The sequence below is a fragment of the Chenopodium album genome, chromosome 27 (assembly GCF_948465745.1).
Source record: "Chenopodium album chromosome 27, dcCheAlbu1.1, whole genome shotgun sequence".
Lineage (NCBI taxonomy): Eukaryota > Viridiplantae > Streptophyta > Magnoliopsida > Caryophyllales > Amaranthaceae > Chenopodium > Chenopodium album.
The window spans coordinates 29163736-29183718 of NC_137860.1; the positions used below are offsets into that span (position 1 = coordinate 29163736).

General features: G+C 31.9%; 3 protein-coding genes across 4 annotated transcripts; 1 reads left to right on the top strand and 2 right to left on the bottom strand.

The window, feature by feature from the left end:
* Positions 1 to 542: 542 nt before the first annotated feature.
* On the bottom strand, positions 543 to 1219 carry LOC145618991 (VQ motif-containing protein 11-like). The gene has a single exon (XM_081673596.1). It carries the CDS (start codon positions 1175 to 1177, stop codon positions 548 to 550), a length of 630 nt encoding a protein of 209 aa, XP_081529722.1. The 5' UTR covers positions 1178 to 1219; the 3' UTR covers positions 543 to 547.
* A 3780-nt stretch (positions 1220 to 4999) lies between these two features.
* Positions 5000 to 9113, bottom strand: LOC145620547 (protein NUCLEAR FUSION DEFECTIVE 4-like). 2 transcript variants are annotated; one of them, XM_081675239.1, is made up of 3 exons: positions 8660 to 9113; positions 5313 to 6551; positions 5000 to 5224 (listed from the first exon to the last, which is right to left on the bottom strand). In XM_081675239.1, exons 1-3 carry the CDS (start codon positions 9045 to 9047, stop codon positions 5178 to 5180), a joined length of 1674 nt encoding a protein of 557 aa, XP_081531365.1. In that variant the 5' UTR covers positions 9048 to 9113; the 3' UTR covers positions 5000 to 5177. The 2 variants fall into 2 exon arrangements, with proteins under 2 accessions (XP_081531365.1, XP_081531364.1); XM_081675238.1 differs by having other exon boundaries at positions 5000 to 6551.
* A 9113-nt stretch (positions 9114 to 18226) lies between these two features.
* Positions 18227 to 19736, top strand: LOC145619965 (bidirectional sugar transporter SWEET6b-like). Its single transcript, XM_081674637.1, has 6 exons — positions 18227 to 18269; positions 18407 to 18443; positions 18666 to 18882; positions 19039 to 19200; positions 19315 to 19434; positions 19593 to 19736. Exons 1-6 carry the CDS (start codon positions 18227 to 18229, stop codon positions 19734 to 19736), a joined length of 723 nt encoding a protein of 240 aa, XP_081530763.1.
* Positions 19737 to 19983: the final 247 nt, after the last annotated feature.

Sequence of the window (19983 nt, forward strand, 5' to 3'; positions counted from 1 at the left end):
CATTCAATTCTACTCCAAGATGATCAACTATTGGAGAAATTTTGCATTTAGTGCACAAGACAACTAATTTAATTTTATATGTGAAGAACAAGTTTTACAACTAATCATTAATTAGATATACCCCATAACATCTTGTTGATGCATGCTTTTTAAGACTTTCAATATCATTCATTATTATTGAGACACGAATGTTTGTCTTACCAAAAATTTCAAAACATCCTTATCACCTTATCTCGTTTAAAATGTACGTACAGTTTGTACACCTTTTTATAATCTAACCTTGATGAAATGTGAAACGTAACTACTGTTTTTTCTAAAATAAAAACTTTAGAAGTATCGTATATATGGTAACAATCTACATTGTATGAATCAACCATGCCAATTCTCTTTGCTATATGATAAAAAAAATATGATACAATGCAATCACTAATTAGAAAACTAATGGACTTAAAAATTTATTATTAATTTTTCTATTTCCCCAACTAAAAATACTTCTAATTTATAGTAGAAGTAAACAAAATCATAGAAATAAAATTAATTAATTACTTTAACCTTGACCATTATCTCTAGGAGAATGAAGAGGGAACAAAGGCAAGAGTAGAGGCTCAAAATCTCTACTACCACCACTTAAAGGACTAACCGGATGCAAATAAAACCCTTTCTCAGCAATAACCACCCTTTCTTCTTCCTCACTCATGCTACCACTTCTAGGGTTAGTCCTCGGGCTTCTAACCCCGAGGCCTAACCCATCCAACGTCGAAACGGGTGAAACCATAGCCACATCATGCCCTCCTCTAACCCTAACATGCCCATTTAAAGGCCCTTGATGATTATTATAATTTTGAGCCGCATTACTATTATTATTATTATTACTATTACTATTACTGTTATTATTAAGCTTGATCATCTCCAACTTCCTAATAGCACCTTGTTGCTGCCTCCTCTCATGAAGCTTAAACCCGGCCCCATCCGAACCATCCCTTCGGATGGAGCCACCTTGAGACGAGGAGGCGGTCGTATGGGATCCGGTAAGTTGTTGGACGATGGCACGGAAGTTGGAAGGGTCAGCTTGAACAAAAGTTGTGTTGTTGGTGGTTGAAGAAGATTCATAGGTTGAATAATGCATGGAATGTTGTTGTTTGTTGTTGTTGTTGTTGGTAATAGTGTTAGAACCCATGACAATAATATTTATAAGGTTTAGAAAGAAAGCAATAATATATGAATATATATTATATATGAGGATTTATATATAAATACATGTATGTATATTTCTTAAGGTATATATATAAAAATATTTAGAGGAATTTATTTGTATTTATGAAAAAAAAGAAATTAAAAAACAGCTAGCTAGCACTTGGTTATTATAAGGTGTACCGCGTGGGTTAGAAGGGGGAGGAAGTTTGTCATGCCATAAAGACGGTTTTCAGTGATCATAAAAATGGTATAGATGTGGATGGATATGCATGGGCTAGCTAGCTAGTTTTATTTTTATGTTTTATGTTTTATAAATTGTTTAAATTAATTTAAATGTTTGTTGGTTACATTTGAAGTTTAAATTTTGCATTGATTTCTTTGTAGAGATTGTTCCTTTCATATGTAAATAATCCCCTATAAAAAGGGCTTTTTTTTGTTATAAGGGGTGTGACTAGATTTTACCAAAACAGATTTCATTCTTTTGTTGTTATGAGCTTTTAATGAGGTGTGTATGTATGTGCTATTGGAGTAATTTGGATTCTAAAAAGAATGTATAGTTTTTATTATCTTAGGGGTAATGTATGTTATACATTTGGGTTACATACCTAGAAACATGTACGCCCCTGTCTTTTATTTGTTTTTACCTTGAAATGTGTTGCTTATGTGTACATATCGGATATAAATTAATAAATTAAAATGAATTTTATTTTAATACACCTAAGGCTATGAATAATACATCAACATAAGTCTCTCTTAAATGTTACGAAGCATTACTAATCCTTTCCAAACAACGCATTTTGAATTACTTAAAAATTTCTATTTGTTATTGTAATACTAATAAGTTGATTGTAGCACTCGTCCATGGTGAGACGCGCAAGTCACTTACTTATAGAACATGAGACTACGCTCATGGGCTAAATTGCCACATTGGCCATGTTATTTTATCTTAATATTTAGTTCTTTTACATATTCATTCACTTGTGTTTTTGTATTGTACTAATGCTTTCCCAAACTATCAAATCCTATAAGACTATAACATATAATGCCATAACTAATAGCACTATTTTGAATCAAATTTATAGATCAAGGTAATATTATTACACCTTAAATTTCATGGCAATGTAGAGTTGTAGACAATAGTAAAGTCCAAAAAAAGTCCAAAAAAAAAGTTCGAAATTTGAAAAATAAAAAATAAATGAAAAGCGTGAGGCAATGAGCTGGCCTGTGTAAGATATGTCATAACGGGGTCAGTGGGGCATTGAAAACGGTAAACGAGAGAAAGACAGTGAAGATGAAGCTAGCAATATCAATACCAATACCAATACCAATACCCAGTAGCAGTAAATTTAATTAGCACAATATAAAGATACTGCAGAATTAAGGAATTTAGTATGTACGTGACTTTCTTACACCTGTCTACGTTGTACTTGGACTAATATCATATGAAAATGATGGTGTATGTTGGTTATACTCCCTCTGTCCAACTAAAATTAACCAGTAATTTATTATTGGGCGTTTTTATTGAAATTTGTCCTGCATCATACGTAACATAATATGAAGATTACTAGCTAAGCTAGTTTTTACTTTTTCTCTCATCAATTTTTGATATCATTATTATTAATTGTCTAGAACTTTCATGTTAAAAATACGAAGTATTGATATTCCGTCTTATGGGACAATTCGAGTGGGACAGTGTGGTAGTAGCTTTTTCAACCTTGCTTCGTGTTATGTTTGCGTGAAGGGAATGTATTTGGCAATAGGCAAACATATGGAAGGAAGGAAGTAACGCCCATTTTGGGGATTACTTCCCTTGTTGGGTTTTATAAGTTTGCTGTCCATTTAATTTGTCTATCCTTCTCGTTCTACTACATTGGTTAGGTCTTCGGTCGAGCTTATTAGTTGTACTCGGCTTATGAAAATATCGAGCGTTCGTTGTTGAGTAGGTCTTGAACCTGGCTTGGTCATTTGAACTCATTGTTGATCACGTACTATTAGTAGTTCATACGCTATTGGTTACCCATGTTATTTAATAATTTTAATTAACACGATTATTAGAAATTTAATAGTTTATTTGAAAATAAATTGAACTGAAATAATTTGAAGCGAACTTCAATTCAAATTTTCTGTTCATAAGGTGTTGAGTTGATGATCTAATAATGAAAATAGTACGCTGGTATATTTTCATTTATTTAATTATTTACTTATAACATAGCTATGTTATTAACATGTAATATATGGGAAATTCCTTAGGGCCTGTTCATATTTACTGAATTGAGCTGAACTGAATTGATTGGAACTGAACTGATTGGAACTGAACTGAATTGATTGGAACTGAACTGAACTGAACTAAATTGAGCTGAAATGAATATTTTATGTGAGAGAGAAATTAAGAGCTGAACTAAACTGAACTGATTGGAACTGAACTGAACTGAACTGAACTGATTGGAGCTGAACTGAACTGAACTGAACTGAACTGAAATTAATTAAATGTGAACCGGCCCTTAATTCTCATATTGAGAAACGAAATTTGTTTCTTATGGGGGTATTTTCGTAAATTAATCAATAACTTTTTCGTTATTGTGGCTCTACAATTGTATAAAGTTGAATAAAGTATACGAGAAACGAAATTGTTTCTTATATTTTTTTGATGTTTTTTGTTTATTTCCGACAAGCAAGGGCGGATGATCCATAGTTCCAAGTAGTGGGGTACAAATAAGAAACTTTCCTCATTGAATTCCAATTCATATCACCGTGCAGTGCAGACATCACATCATCACATTAAAGAATCGCAGGAATTATTGTATCTATCAAATTTCTATCTTATTAGAAAGTAAGTGATGAATATATAATAAAAATGCAACCTAAAATGAACTCTCTTAGAAGAAGAAGAAAACATTTATAAGATCATGCAAAGCAAGCCGCTTTAAAAAAGTTTCCATGCATGCAAATATGCAACGGAGTGATCGATCATGTCCGCATTGGACCGTCGGTATGGTGTACAACTGTACGCCGTATTGTATTGTATTATACTTCGTATATACTATGGAGTACTATGCTAGCAGGATCTTATTCGAAATTAATAGTCACAATATTTTATGATTAGTAGATGTTCTAGGATATTATTCATGGCCTTAATTATAAAGATAGAAGATAAATGACACAATCTAGTTTAATAGATTGTAAGAATACATGGGATACTTAGCTTGATAAAAAAGCTAAGAGGTCAAGTAGAGATTAGAACAATAATGTATGTGACAACTGATTAAATTCGGGTAAAGGTTTTATATAATGTTTATAAAGTGGCAGTGGACTGATTGATATATATGATAAACTTTCAAAAAATTTTTTGTATATGTGTTAATATTTAAAAAAATTTACTATATCAAGGAATTTGAATCTTGTGATGAACTAAGATATTGCGTGCTGCAAATGGCAACTAGAGCTGAAAGGAGCAGACTTGGGGACATAAATCTTGATGCATGTACATTTTATATGTAATGTCCAAAAGTATTGGTACTACAATTAGGATTGCTGGTAATAAATGCATGTATTGCTAAAATTGATCCAAGTATGCCCACACGATTGGCACCATATATATGACCATATAATGATATATGCATGACGACCTCAATCCTAAAATACATTTGATTTGTTACATTATTATACATACATAATATCACATGACAATTTCCATACACTCGGGTGTAATGTACAACTTAACCAACACAATATATCCTTATCATTTTCTGTTTACCAAATATACAAAATGAGTTTACAAAATATGAGACTGTTAATCAAAGCATGGTCATAAAACTCATAATACAATTAGATAAAAGATAGAAATTTAAACAATACATGACAGTTGAAGTACATATATATCAGCTTAGTTACCAATCATTTGCTTGGTATTAAAGCACCTCTAAACACTCCTAGCTAGCTTTCTGCCACCTTTGGCACCGGCTTCCTCGCCACATTATCCGGCACTACGACACCACCAGCAGCCTCAACCTCCACTGCATCAGCTGCCTCCCTGAACTTCTTATAAATGTCACTCTTGTAAAACTTCCTTGTTCTAACCACTAAAATTAATGAAATAACCATACTAAATAGAGTAGCACCTGTGATCACTAGAAATGCCAACTGAAAACATTTTGGGCCAACACAAGTCAACTCTTCACCTTCTTTCCTAACTCGGCCCAAAGCATGCATTTGCCTTTTGGCTTCTTTATCATATAAATAGCCCGTTAGTCTAACACCGAGAATGTAACCTCCTATTGGGCTTGCCATTGTACCCACATTGTTTAATGTTGCATAGTATTTAAGCCCAAATAATTCTGAGATAATGGCAAATAACAAAGGCCATTGGGCCCCATAAGAAAACCCAATAACCACAGTTGCAACATAAAGCCCATTGTGCACATTGAAAGCTATGAGAAGGTGGCCAATGCAAGATATCAAGAGCATGAAAGAGAGCACAAGAGGCCTTGGAATCTTGTACTTGGTTAGTAAGTGTTCCGAACCAAAACCTGCCACGACACGACCCAAGTAGTTCCATATACTCACTAGGGACACAAATGTGCCTATGCTGTGAGGAGGGTACCCTAGGGATGCCCCAATTTGACCTAAGTTGTCAATTGCCGTCAATGTGCCACCAAGTCCGTTTATAATAGTGATAACCAGAATGAACATGTCGATATTGAAAATTGCTTGTAGTATGGTATAATCTTCCCCTCTTTCCGGAGAGTTAAATATATTTTGAAAACATGAGTCGGCCTCTCTTTGTTTTATAGGCAACTCTGTTACGGATGCTTGAGGCAATGCATTCGGAACAACATCCTCAACCACGTCTTCTACCACAACATTATTGTTGGAGACATTTTGCAACTCTACTACACTCCTCTTTCGTCGTAGCTTGTACTCTTCTTTAATAACGGTGTACAAAGGCAAAAGAAGCAAAAGAATCACAGCTATACCACTTCCTATGTAACCACCTCGCGTAAAGGTTATGGTCTTTTGAAGTATGCTCATGGCCATGAGAAAACCGGCGAGGCCAAGGGAGATGTAAAGAAATTCATAGAAGACATTAGCCTCATTTTTTTGTCGAACAACTTTCATAAATCGAATGGTACGAATGAACGCAAATGATAAGGCGGCAGGTAGCCAGCCAATGAGGAGGATTAAGTCCTTGGAATGTTTACCATTACCACCGTAAAATGCAAAGTAGACTTGAGTTATGATAGCGCCACTTAGACCAACAAAGCCTTTTAGCAACCCTAAGACCATTCCTCGGCTCTCTGGGAAGTTCTTTACACTTGTAACAAGTGCACCAGTATTTGAAAAGGCTTGAGAGTTTGCACCTATATATATGTAGAATTATAACGACATTAGTGATTAAGGTCTAGTTCTTGTCACCTTATTTCAAGAAAATAAGTTCAGACAAGAGGTAATATTTTTTTTAAAAAAAAAAAAATTCAGATAAGATGAATTCACGAAAAAGGGATTAAATCAACAAATAAGTTCAATTCGGTTAAATTAAATTAAAAAAAATAAAAAATAAAAAAAAATTGGGTTTCGATGATGAGCTATGATAAGGATAAGGGCTTACCTAAATTTTGTTTAATCCTGACAAGGTCTAATAAGTTCATATAAGATTAAATAAGTTAAGATAATAAAGATAACATTAGGTCAGTTCAGATAAACTCACTATTAGTAATTATAAGAACATATCAGTATAGAAACTTTATTTAATTGATTTATGATGTTTATGATAAAAACATATATAATCATGTAAGTTTTTACAATTGTCTAAATGTAGATTTTCATAATATTAAGGAAAATTTCACATTTGCTACCAGGGAAAACACCTGTGTTCACATTTGCTACCCCTTTAATTTTTTATTTTAAATTGCTACCACCTAAATCAGAGTTTTATAAAAATCACTACCACTTGACAGACACCGTTACTATTCCCGTTACCACCACCCAACCACCGTCCAGCCACCACTCCTTCCCACCCACCACTTCTTCTCATTCACCAGCTGTCAATCCACCGCCGCTGTTCAACATCAAACCACCGCAACCACCACTCACCGTCCAGCCACTCCTCCGTGACTCCCTTCCCGTCACTCCGACCAAACCAACCACCATCGAACCCCTTTCTTGCTGCCGACCAGCCACCACAATGAACCCCCCATCCCTTTCCCCATTCTTGCAGCCCCGACCCGCGACTCCAACCACCCACCCCGTCGGCGCCGACGTCGCGTTTCCAACCCCCTCTCCTCCCTCGAAAACCTCCTCGATCCCAGCCCCTTTCCCCTCGAAAACCTCCTCGATCCCAGCCCCTTTCCCCTCGAAAACCCCCTCGTTCCCAACCCCTCTCCCCTCGAAAACCCAATCCCAGCCCTCCTCGTCCCCCATTCCCTTTTCAGGCCGCGACGAAGGAATTCCCTGCCACCCAAAACCACCCTAAGCGAAACCCTAAAACTCGTTTAGGGTGGTTTCGGGCAGGGAAATAAGGGTTAGGGTTGTCGGCTTTGGGTGGGGAAGGGGAGGGGTCCGATTCCGATGCCGGTCGCCGCATCTTTGAGCGCTGGCCGCCGGCAGGGGGAGTGGGGAGGGTGGCTGACGGGGAGAACTAGGGTTTTTTGGGTGGTTGGTTTTTATTTTTTGTTTTTTATTTTTTATTTTTTATTTTTTAATTTATTTTTTTTATTTTTTTAATAAATTTAACGGAAATCCTAACGGATTCCGTTAAGTGGTAGTGATTTTAACAGTAGGTGTGTTTGTGTGGTAGTAAATAAAAATAAAAAATTAAAGGGGTAGCAAATGTGAATACGGGTGCTTTTCCTGGTAGCAAATGTGAAATTTTCCTAATATTAACTTTTTATATGGCGTAATTTTTACTTATTCATTATTAGAGCTAGATATTAATATTAGCATTAGGATATAGTGGTATACAATATTTTGATAATATTTTGGTAACGAAGTACTTCCTCCGTTCCTTAATACAAAGCCTCTTTTTAGTATTTATTACTCACATAATAAAGCGAAAGAGACTTTGTACGTATTAAGGGACGGAGGGAGCACTATATTTTGGGCATAGCTTTTTTACATCACGTTTAGAGTTAAAATTACTTCTTGTTATATTAGGGTTATATACTACATATACGTCTTGTCACTAATTGATTTTTTTTTTTTTTTTTTTGAAAGCAAGTCACTCATTGATTGAGTAAAACTAGTACCACACAAATAATGATAAGGGCAATCAAATGGCCAATATATTCTTTTTATTTTGAGAACATAGAGAATATACTTCATTATGTATGCATGATTACTAATCATACATGTAGCTTTCAAATATTACATGTTTGATATGAATGCAGACAAGAATATGATACTGTGCAAAGTAAATTTTTTTGTTAAAATCATATGATTTGACTACATTAAATAATTAAGCATGACGTACCTACGCAAATATACAAGCACATTTGCCAAATTTTAGGCTTGGGGATGCGACTAGTAACGGCGAGCCAAATCATGAAGTAACCAAAGAAGTTAAGGACCGCGCCCACGGCTAGAACCACCCAAGGCGGCGCGACTTCTAATAGTAGCCCGGAAGGTACCCCGGCAATGGATCCCAAGTCCTTAAAGAAGCTAAGGAGGTTGATTGTACTTTGGTCATACCCTAAGGATTGTTTTATGTCCTTAGAGTACAACCCAAACATGTAGGTGGCACCGGCCGAAGACATTACTAGAAGGGAGGAAAACACCATGAACCATCGTCCTTTTAAGACACGTATCACAAAGCGGAGTTGGCCACCACCACCACCACCGCCGCCGCCTTCGATTGCCATGGCTAGCTAGGTTGATTTAATTAGATATTGATGGGTTGTGTATATGTTGATAAAGACTTGAGAAGTTGAGAGGGAGAGAGTTAAGTTTAAATGTTTAATAGTGATATTATTGAGTTGAAAATGTTTGTGGAAGGTTATGTTTATAGTAGTGTCAACATGTAAAAGGAAAACATGTAAAAGGAAAAATAAATATTTGATGATAGTGATGTATATAATGGACCAATTTGTATGTTCCAAGTTTAATTAGACAGAATCTATAAGGGAAAGATTATCATTACAATTTTTTTTTATTTTTTTTTATTTTTTTTTAATTTTTTTTTTTAAACAATTACAATGAAATTAGAAATAATAGATTTAAGAATCTTATTCCAAATTTGACTTATCAAGCTTTTCTTTATTTTGGGGTATCAATAGACAAAAGTACATTAGTAATTTACGAGTAGTACATTAGTACATGATGTTTGTGATGTTGTCATTATTATTACGAGTACATAATAAACTATAGTTATGACGATGCATGTCTTGGGTTACTAAATGTAACTAACAATTTTATGTTTAATTCATCACTATTGACTTGATTTTTTTTTTTATTAAAATTAAAATTAAAATTTTCATATTTTTATTCACCATATTATAATTTTCCTCATAAAAAAAAAAACAAATAAAAAAAAATACTAATTTTTGAAATTTTCTTTGCCAAAAAATTGAAAATATAATAATGTGATACATTATTTTTCAATAATAGGTACCTATATAGATTAAACTTTAGTGATTGTAGGTCGACCTTATTATTTAACATGTTTTTCGATAATAAATATGGATATAGATTCTCCTTTACAATCTTAAGTTAAGATGACGCATGTAATAATAAATTTACTAAGCTATGTTTATAAAATTTTCAATTTTGTTGAAAAGGGATTTTTTTTTTTTTTTTTTTTTTTTCAAATCTAAAAATTATTGAATGTACAAGTATATTGTAAGTTTTGGTTTATCAATGCAAAATGAATATATAAGACTCGTCTCACTATGAAGATTTAAGTCTCCAAAAAAAAAATTCGAAGATTATTTAATCTCATGACTGAAGATGAAAAGAGTGCTAATGATTTTTTTTTTTTTTTTTTTTTTTTTTTTTTGAGCCAAATAAAAATTCTCCAACAGTAGGGGAAAAAAAGTCAAAGTTTATATTATTTGGAAATTTGGAAGCTTATTGCAAGAGTAGCCTAATAAAATTGAGAAGGGCTTGACATTTCCGCACATAATAAAAAAATATTAAAAAAAAGACCTGAAAAAAAATCCTGTCAAAATAAAATACAGGTATATAATTAAAGAAAGTAAACGAGAAGACGCTTTCTTCATTAGAAAATACCACCCAAATAATTCCTAAAAAAAACATATGAATATACAAAACCTTTTGCATGCACCCGATTTACAATATTTTTTTTATACATTGAATATTTTACGAAAAGTGGCCCTTTTTTCTTATAAAAGTGACCCTTTTTTTTTTTTTTACAAAAATGACCCATATTTTCACAAAAGTGACCCTTTTTTTAAAAAAATTGACCTATATTTTCACAAAAGTTACCCTTTTTTTTTCACAAAAGTGACCCTTTTTTCACAAAAGTGACCTTTTTTTCCACAAAAACAGAGTATCAAAATAAAAAAGTTACCCTTTTCTTCTACAATTAGCAAGTATTTTCCTCCATTTTCTCTTTCCTTTAATGGCGAAATCAATCCCAACACCGAAGATCCGCCAAACTCCTCCGACCCGAATTCCTCCCTTGCGTCCTTTGTCGTTCTTTCAAAAAAAAAAATGCAATTGTCGTAAACTTCTTTCAAAGCTCAACTAGTCAACTTTCACTATTTAATTTTAACCAAAACTTTCACTATTGTTTCAAAAGGAAAAAAAAAAAAACAATAGTTTTTTTAAAACTAAACTTCAAATAGAAAGATGCATGAGCATCAGAGCACACCTCGAAATTAGTTAGAAAAAATTAAGATCAATACGTAGTACTATAAATCAATGAAGAATACAGAGGAAAAAGAAACACAAATTAAAGTGTATTACTGTGCTTTGTTCCTGTAAGGTAATGGGGAGGAAGGAGAGACAAAAAGAATAGTGCGGGGAGTGAAAAAAATATTCTTTAAAGAAGAGAGAGAAGGAAGATTGTAAAATGTAAATGAAAAATTGAAAAAAGAGTTGCTCACACGTGTAAGCAGCCAGCAAGTCCCACTTGCATTAGTTGGGCTGATTTACAATAAAATTACTATACATCCGGTTTTTTTAAACTTTTGTGATAAATATACACACACGTGTGATCAGTCACATATAAGAATTTGTGTTTTTTGTTCTTCGTAAAATTACATCTATTTTGAAACTATATAGTATATAACAAGTTGAATGTTAACAAAATAACATATAAATATGTACTTGTATGTTTTTAGAGTATACATCACAAAACATGCACAATTAAAGACGGTGATGTAAATATAGTTTGACATTTCAATTTGATTATAAAAGAAATTATTTCTCTCGAAATAAATTAAACTAAAATCAAGTATATATCATAAACTAATGAAATATATATGAATTGAAATGAAATAACGAACTCCAATCAAAATTCAAAACTATACATCCTACTATAACAAGCTAGGATTCAGGAAATAATAATTATAGTCATACTACTAAACATATGATTTCCTCTTTTGTCATTCGTACAACACCTCGGATCAATATATGTATATTCGTGTATAGATATTCACATTTGTTTATTAGGTTAATTACCAATGAGAATTTTGCAAATATTTTATATCCACAACCTAGGGAAGATCTATGTGATTAAGTCATCTATATATCCAATCTCCTTTTTGTCGTTTATATGTTTATTGGGGACAAATACGAAACTTTCATCGTTGATTATCATCACTTCATATCATAATGCGTCAGTGCGCACATCATATATGATCATATCATTACAATAAATAATTGAAAAAATAATTACATTGCACTTTGCAAGGAAACCTTGTCATTCTTATTAAGTTAAAGCCAATTAACGTCACGAATATAGTACTATTTTTATTTCTTAAAGATTATTGATTTAATATTTTTTTTTTAAATAATTGTACTTTATTGTTTGTCACTCTCTACCATATTTTGTACATTGTAACAGGTTTTTGGATCAAATAAGAAAGTAATAAGAGGGAGCGAAAATTGTTAAGCAAGATATTATCCTTTTGCATATATGTTGGAGAAAAAAAAAATTAGAGAAATTCTAAAGACTTTATAAACAAATTGAACAATAATTTTGTAAGAAAATAGGGACTACAACAAATATTAAAGAAAAAAAATGGAAATGGAAGTGGAAAACAAGAAGATGGATCACTCAAAACAAGTCGTGTATATATGTAGAAATATTTAATGAATTGACCAGAAGAAAAATGAATTACTACGTAAATGATCATTGATGTTTTATCTTGCTATACGAATTACGAATACAACAAAAGGAATGATTATATATATAGAGCATAAGTAACGTTGAACAAATGATGACTAATTTGCATATTGTTTTCTCAAAAATTAAATAAAATGCAATATCCAATTTGATGCATGTGTATTAGCATATTCATAAACACGGTCTCAAGGGGGTCTTCAAATCAAATCAACATTAAAAAGCTCACGACTCATAATATCCAGCTAGAAGGAATCCTTGGGAAAAAAATCAAGAAGAAATTGAATTAAACTTTAAGAAATTTTGCGAACAACTACCATTTATATGACCACTTTTGAAAACAACTAGCATTTAAAATTTTCTTTTGAAAAAACTACCACAAAAACACAAAAAGTTTGAGTAGCACTACCATATTTATTGTTTCCGGTAAGAATCTCCGTTTTTGGGGCATATTTTATAAAATTTCCCTTAAAAAACCCAAATTAAATGATAATATTGCACTACATTAACCTTAATTGGATTATACACTTCAATTGCCCCAAATCCCCCAATTTCGTAAAGCCCTTAATTCAATTTTTTGAACATAAGCCTAATTTTAGGATTTAATTGAGAAATTAAATAAACTATAATGCAAAATTAAAGATAATTGACCTATAATCGCGTTTTACTATCGAAATCTCTTGTTTTCTATACCACAATCGATGGAAAATTTATAAACTAGGCTTTCCCAACCGGATCGGAAATTCTTCACAAAAAATAAAACGTGGTAGTGCTACTCAAAGTTTTTGTGACTTTGTGGTAGTTTTTTTAAAAGAAAATTTTAAATGGTAATTGTTCTCAAAAGTGGTCATTTAGATGGTAGGTTGTTGGCAAAATTTCCTAAACTTTATTTTTTGAAGATATTAAACAAATTAAGGCTGCTTTTAACGTCATTAATCCAATTTCCTTAAAAAAAACTCACTAATTAATCCAATAATAATCCCAAAACCTACAACGTAACGAGCAAGATATAATCCCAAAATGGATGATATCTCTAGGAATACGAAAGATACTAAACCTTGTAATACTTATAATAGATACTCCTATGAGGCTATGATATGCGCGTATTCCTATATTCTTATTCAATATATTAATTAAATTTTTTCTTTCCGATTTTGTTATAAACTGTTTAATTAGATTTTGTTATAAACTGTTTAATTAGATTAGTAGTAATGTAGTATGTACATGAAATTTTTTTGATTTTGCAACTCAATTAGAGACTGCGAAATTAGCTACTCGTAATAAGAATTTTGGAGGGATTACTCACCAAGCGCTCCATAGGTCATTACAAAATAGCATATGTAAAGTTTCCTCAAACAAAAATCTAAAATTAATTACTCCGTATTAATTAAATATAAAAAATAAGTAGGATATCTTTCCCAAAAAAAAATAATACTCGTAATAAAAAGAATTTTTTGTGAAAAACTACCTTTTATATACAACTTTTTGTGAAAAACTATCTTTTAAAAAAATTGTTGTAAATAACTACCTCTTTTTTAAAAAATGTTGTAAATGACTACCACTTGTCGGAATCTCGCCGTTGACTCACTTTTCCGGCGTTGACTAGAGCACTTGGCGGCTTTTTCCCGTTTTCGACTACCCCCACCCCTCCTCCTCCTCCCTTTTCCAGTTTTCGACCACCCCCACCCCCTTGCCGTCACCTCCCCCTTCCCTTTGTCCAGTTTTAGACTACCCCAACCCATACCCCTGCCGGAAAATTGCGCTTGTTGCCCCTCCGCCTCCCTTCCCGATTTCCGACCATCCCCACCCCCCGCAAGCCCTCCTTACCGCTTCTTGAAAACCTCCTTTAAACTAGTCGTCCCTACCCCTTCTTCCCCGCAACCACCATTAACACCATACTTCACTGTCTTTGAAACCTAAAATTCAAAAAAAAAAAAAAAAAACCCCAAAATCCAGAAATTGAAAAGGGTAAAGTTTTCGTGGGGGGTGAAGGAGGGTGGGCGGGAATTCGAGGGTGAGATATGTGTGGGTGAGATAAAATTTGGCCAGAAATTGATAATTTTTTGAGGGGTTTCGAAGTATTCGGCGTCGGAAATCAGAAATTGATAATTTGTTGGAGGGGTGGCCGAAAATTGCTAAAAAAATGGAAGTGGGGTAGGGAGGGGAGTGGTCGGAAGTTGATAATTTGTTTGAGGGCTGCAAGAAGGGGTAAGAGATGGCTAAAAGGATGGGTGCAGGGGGTGGTCGAAAATTGGAAAAGGGAGGCGGAGGGGGTGGTCGGAAATTGGAAAAGGGAGGCGGAGGGGGTGGGGGTGGTTGGAAAAGGAAAAGGGAGGCGGAGGGGGTGGGAATGGTCTAGTCAACGCCGGAATTTAAAGATTCCGACAAGTGGTAGTCATTTACAACATTTTTTATAAAAGATGTAGTCATTTACAACAATTTTTTTAAAAGGTAGTTTTTCACAAAAAGTTGTATATAAAAGGTAGTTTTTCACAAAAAATCCTAATAAAAAATGTAGAATAGAATAGGATAAGGAATAGAATCATAGATATACTTATGTGATTGGGTACTGATTTACATATATTTACGGAGTATTTAATATGGAAAGCTATCAATTACTAGCATAATACAAGTACAAAATCAATTAACATAGACTATTTACAAAATTAATAACGACAGCTCATGAAATTCTTAGCTAATACATTGTAATTAGGATTAATTAGTTTTTGAGTCCGGGCGACGATGCCCTGGGTTATTACATAGGGTTGATCATTAATATACATTGTAATTTTTGACTCAATTTAATAATTAAATTTATTGTTAATATTGAATTATCATTTGTTACATATTAATATTTTGTTTCAAAAAAATACATAAAAATATAATTTAGCTTGATGCTAAAACACTTAATCTTAGATTTAGAAGTTGCGTGTTCAAATCTTGTGGAGAGCATTTTTTTTATCATAAGTGCATGACGTGGCGTAATGATTAGTTTACATGACACGTGGACGTTCTTAGGAACACCTTGTGCATGACATGGTGTAAAGATTAGTTGAGTTAGTGAAGTGGCATAATGAGGGAAGTTACGTTTTCGTGACATGTGGACATTCTTATAAATGCCTTTTAATATATTAGTATAGATTTTTGACCTCCCTTGATGAACAAGTTAAGGATAAGATATTTCCTCTTAATTTATGAAAATCTTGACCTTCTATATGTAGACTTCTATTGAAGGATATGATTTTTTATAAAGGCGATCGTTGATCGAATCTGCAATAATGTAACTAGTTCTAAGGTGAATTGTATTTGTATTAGGATTTTAGATTTCCTCAGAATTGTTTGTAAGTGTCGTTTGACTACCTTTCATAAATAAAATCCTTTTCTTCTTAAAAAAAAAATATAAAAAAAAAAAAACTTGCCTTACTTAATTGGTAAATCTCCCTTCCCTCAAAATAATAAAAAAAAGGTTAATCTCTTAATTAATTTTCGATTTGGAAGATTAAAGAAAAAATAAATACGAGTAATGAACTTTTATGAATTATAATTACAATAAAATATGGGCCCCTGTATAAAAATGTTACTCCGTACAAAACTTAAATTGATTTAGGCGTTAATTACTTGCCTTGACATCGACAAAAAAACTAAAACTCAATAAAATTTGGCAGTTCATAATTAAGGGAATAATGAGTATAAATAGTCAAAATAGATAGTGTAATAATGTACAATCATAGAAATGGATAACTCGAAGACTTAGACATTGACCAAACCTTGACGATATTAACTTGATAGATGTTAAATTATTCTGATCTTAGTGGTATACTGGCATGTTTTTTTTTTTTTTTTTTTTTTTTTTTTACAAACCTGCAATAGCATAGCATTTTATTACTCCATCATAGTGTCACAATCAGTACATATAGCATCATGTATCTCATTAGGATACTCTTCAAGCCAAATACGGCAATCATCATACTTACTACTTAGTTTTGCTAAACTATGCGCTACACTATTTCCGGATCTCTTAACAAAAGAAAAGGAGACAAAATGGCAATCGGAAACAAGCTTAAGGATATCTTTCACCATATTTCCAAACGCATTCGGAGGAGTGACGCCTTTCTTCATGTTCAATTTCAGGTATACTGGCATGTTCAATTTATTTGAGTTTGTCATTACTTAACTAATTTAAATTTAACTTATACTCCGTATTCCTAATAAATCTTTGAACAAACTAATCTGCTAACATGTTGTATTTGATTGGATAACATAATCCTACACTGGAAAATAAATAATATTTATCCTTTTTCAGAATAAAAATAAATATTATCATATGCATTTAACCAATTATTACAGTACAATTTTAAAATATATCTGTTTCAATTTCAGATGATTAAGGTAATTTGATTAGCAGTATAAAACTTGTTTTCCTAAGCCAATTTAACTTAGTATGACTTGTAAAGAATTTAACTTCACCAAAATTATGTTATCCAAAGCCCTATAAATACATATGCTCATCAACCATAAGGCCATAATCTAAACACGCAATATTTCAATCTTTGAAATTCAGAAATTCTCAAAAAACAATTCGTAGAGTCTGGTAAGCTCTCTTTTCTCTCGCTCGTTCAATTATGTAATTGCAACTTCTCTTTTTGTTCTTCAGCACTTAGAACCTTCGATAATGTCATTAGTTATTACGTAGTGTAGTATTTCCTCTCAATTTTTCATAAGCATTATGATTTCTTTCTTCAATGTAAAAAAATATATATATATTTGAGTTTGACCTAAAAAAGACTTTTAGTATTTTTTTTCATGCTATCAAAGTAAGAAAATTTTGATGTATGTAGTTTGTGGTTTGTATACAAGTAAAAGCATGTTCTTGTAATTAATCTTGGTAATCTTGTTTCAATTTGATTTTTTCAAATAGAATAATCATCATAATATTTGTTTATCTGGTACAAAAATTATACTTCGTATATTTTTTTTGGTGCAAACAAAAATAGTATATTATGAATTATGTGTTTTTTTTATATGCAATATATTTTTTTTAAAGATACAAAGACAAATCACGGGCAATTAGTATTTTCATTTTTTTTTTACTTTTAAAGAAACATATATCCATTAAAAAGAATTAGTTTGTTATTAATTAACTATCCTTATTCTTATTGGCTTGACCTAATTGAAACTTGAAATTGGACGTGTTTGACTTATTCATAATTAGAAAGATATATTTTCTTTCTTAATGAACAATTGTAATTTATAATTATATTTGAGTGATAATTTTCTAGTGCTACCTTGTACAATCCGATGATGAAAAAGCCACTGTACTTGGATTTCAAGAGAATAACAAGTGGCTATGCTAAGCTACCTCAGCTCGTACTTAACGGATCCCAAGAATAAATATTAACATTAACATATTTAAGTAATAATTTCCTACTAATTTTTGCTATAATTTTCACTTAACTGCCAATCCCACTAATAACGAACTAAGAAACATACATAACCCAAATAAGTTAGTTATAAGATAAAATGCACAGTCATTATTCACTAATTCAATCAGTTTTTAGCATAATCAATTCTATGATTTATTGCTTGATACGTGAAAAGTCTCAATACAATTGATATTTTCTAATTCACAAAAGTGAATTAAAGATAATTCAACCTTATTATTATTATTTTTTATCATAAAAATATCTTCTAATTGTGATTTTGATTCAGAACAAGTGTTGAAATTTCTACAAAATGGTGAGCCCTAATACAATCCGAAACACCCTTGGACTTATAGGTATATATATTCTCTTTTCTACCCTTTTTTCCTTCAATTTCATTCAACAATTATACTAATATTACTTGATCTTTTTTATAAAATTACTGTGTTTTGCTTAAATCTAATAAAACAACACTATCTACTTTGTATTGTAGGAAACGTCATCTCTTTTGGACTGTTCCTTTCTCCCGTGTAAGTTTTTTTTTTTTTTTTTTTTTTTTTTTTCTTCCTATTTTGAATTGTCTAAAATTAATATTCTTCTTCAAAACATAGATTAGGAAGCTAAAAAAATACTCTCACACATTAACGCGTTTCATACTTAAAACTCTTTATGTGTTTGAATAATTTTAATTTATTTAATTTTATAATTATTATACTCGTATAATATTTATGTGTTTGAATAATCAATTGCAGGCCTACATTTTTGCGAATCATCAAGAACAAATCCGTGGAAGAGTTCAAGCCAGATCCATACCTATGCACGGTCATAAACTGTTTATTTTGGTGTTTATATGGTCTTCCTTTTGTCCATCCAAATAACATCCTTGTAACTACTATCAATGGCATTGGCTTGGGCATTGAGCTCATCTACCTTGCCATCTTTCTCACTTATGCCTCTAGTTCTAAAAGGGTAAAATTTCTTATTTCCTTTTTCCGTTTGATTAAATAATAGATTTGAACTAGTAACGTGATAATAAAATTCGTACATAGAAATATTTAGTTTATTTTATAGGGTTGCACTCTTTTGAATATTAATGTATTATTGTAACATATTTGTATATTGCAGAAATTTATCTCTTCGGTTTTGCTTGGAGAGGTGGTCTTCTTTGGGGTAATATTGGTTTTAACATTACTAATATTCCACAACACTGATAAGAGGACTATCTTTGTTGGAGCCTTTTGCGTCGTCTTCAATGTTTCAATGTATTTCTCACCATTGACAATCATGGTACATTTTCTAATCCATCCTTTAAGATTTATAATGTTTTCAAACAATTAAAGTATTTCAAAACTTTTGTAACGTTTATGAAATGAGACTAATACATGATTTTTTTAATTACAGAAAAAAGTGGTGAGAACTAAAAGTGTAGAATACATGCCCTTTTTTCTAACCCTAGCGGGTTTCTTGAATGGTGTTTGCTGGACCGCCTATGCATTTATCCATATCGACCTTTGGATGGTGGTACGTTACTAGCCTTTCTTGGCCTTTTAATCTTTTATTAAATTTTGTAACACCCGGTATTTTAATAGGTGGTAACATTGTAAGTTAAATTTTATTTGTTTACACGATAATTACTATATTCTATAATTAATTAATTACTTTTGCGATTATGTTGGCAGGTTCCAAATGGTTTGGGAGCAATTTCTGGAATAATTCAGCTAATCTTGTACGGAACTTACTACAAGACTACACCAAAACCAAGCAAATTGGATGTTGTAGCGCAAGTTGAACTCCCACCAAGCAAGCCCGTGGAAGAAGTTTAAGTTTAATGTTATCAATTTTTGTCTTAATTTTTCTAGATGTTTCAATGATACAAATAGAATTTTATTTTTTTTATTTTTTTTTTTTTTTTTTGTAGTCAAATTTGGTTGAAAATTTTGGTACCACACTACTACAATACCACATACAATTAATTAGAAAAGTTAAAGGATGCATTATATTTTTAATTAGTTACTTTTAATTTGTTTGTAGAGTATAAACCTAAGAAAATATAATTTTAAAAGAACTTTA

What these genes read in the sequence shown, in the direction of transcription:
- LOC145619965 (XM_081674637.1), top strand. Translation starts at nt 18,227, where the DNA reads ATGGTGAGCCCTAATACAATCCGAAACACCCTTGGACTTATAG. An exon ending in AAACACCCTTGGACTTATAG is followed by an intron (nt 18,270 to 18,406) that starts GTATATATATTC and finishes TTTGTATTGTAG; the next exon opens with GAAACGTCATCTCTTTTGGA. An exon ending in TCTCACCATTGACAATCATG is followed by an intron (nt 19,201 to 19,314) that starts GTACATTTTCTA and finishes TTTTAATTACAG; the next exon opens with AAAAAAGTGGTGAGAACTAA.
- LOC145618991 (XM_081673596.1), bottom strand. Translation starts at nt 1,177, where the DNA reads ATGGGTTCTAACACTATTACCAACAACAACAACAACAAACAACAACAT.
- LOC145620547 (XM_081675238.1), bottom strand. Translation starts at nt 9,047, where the DNA reads ATGGCAATCGAAGGCGGCGGCGGTGGTGGTGGTGGTGGCCAACTCCGC. An exon ending in GTGCTTGTATATTTGCGTAG is followed by an intron (nt 6,552 to 8,659) that starts GTACGTCATGCT and finishes ACATATATATAG; the next exon opens with GTGCAAACTCTCAAGCCTTT.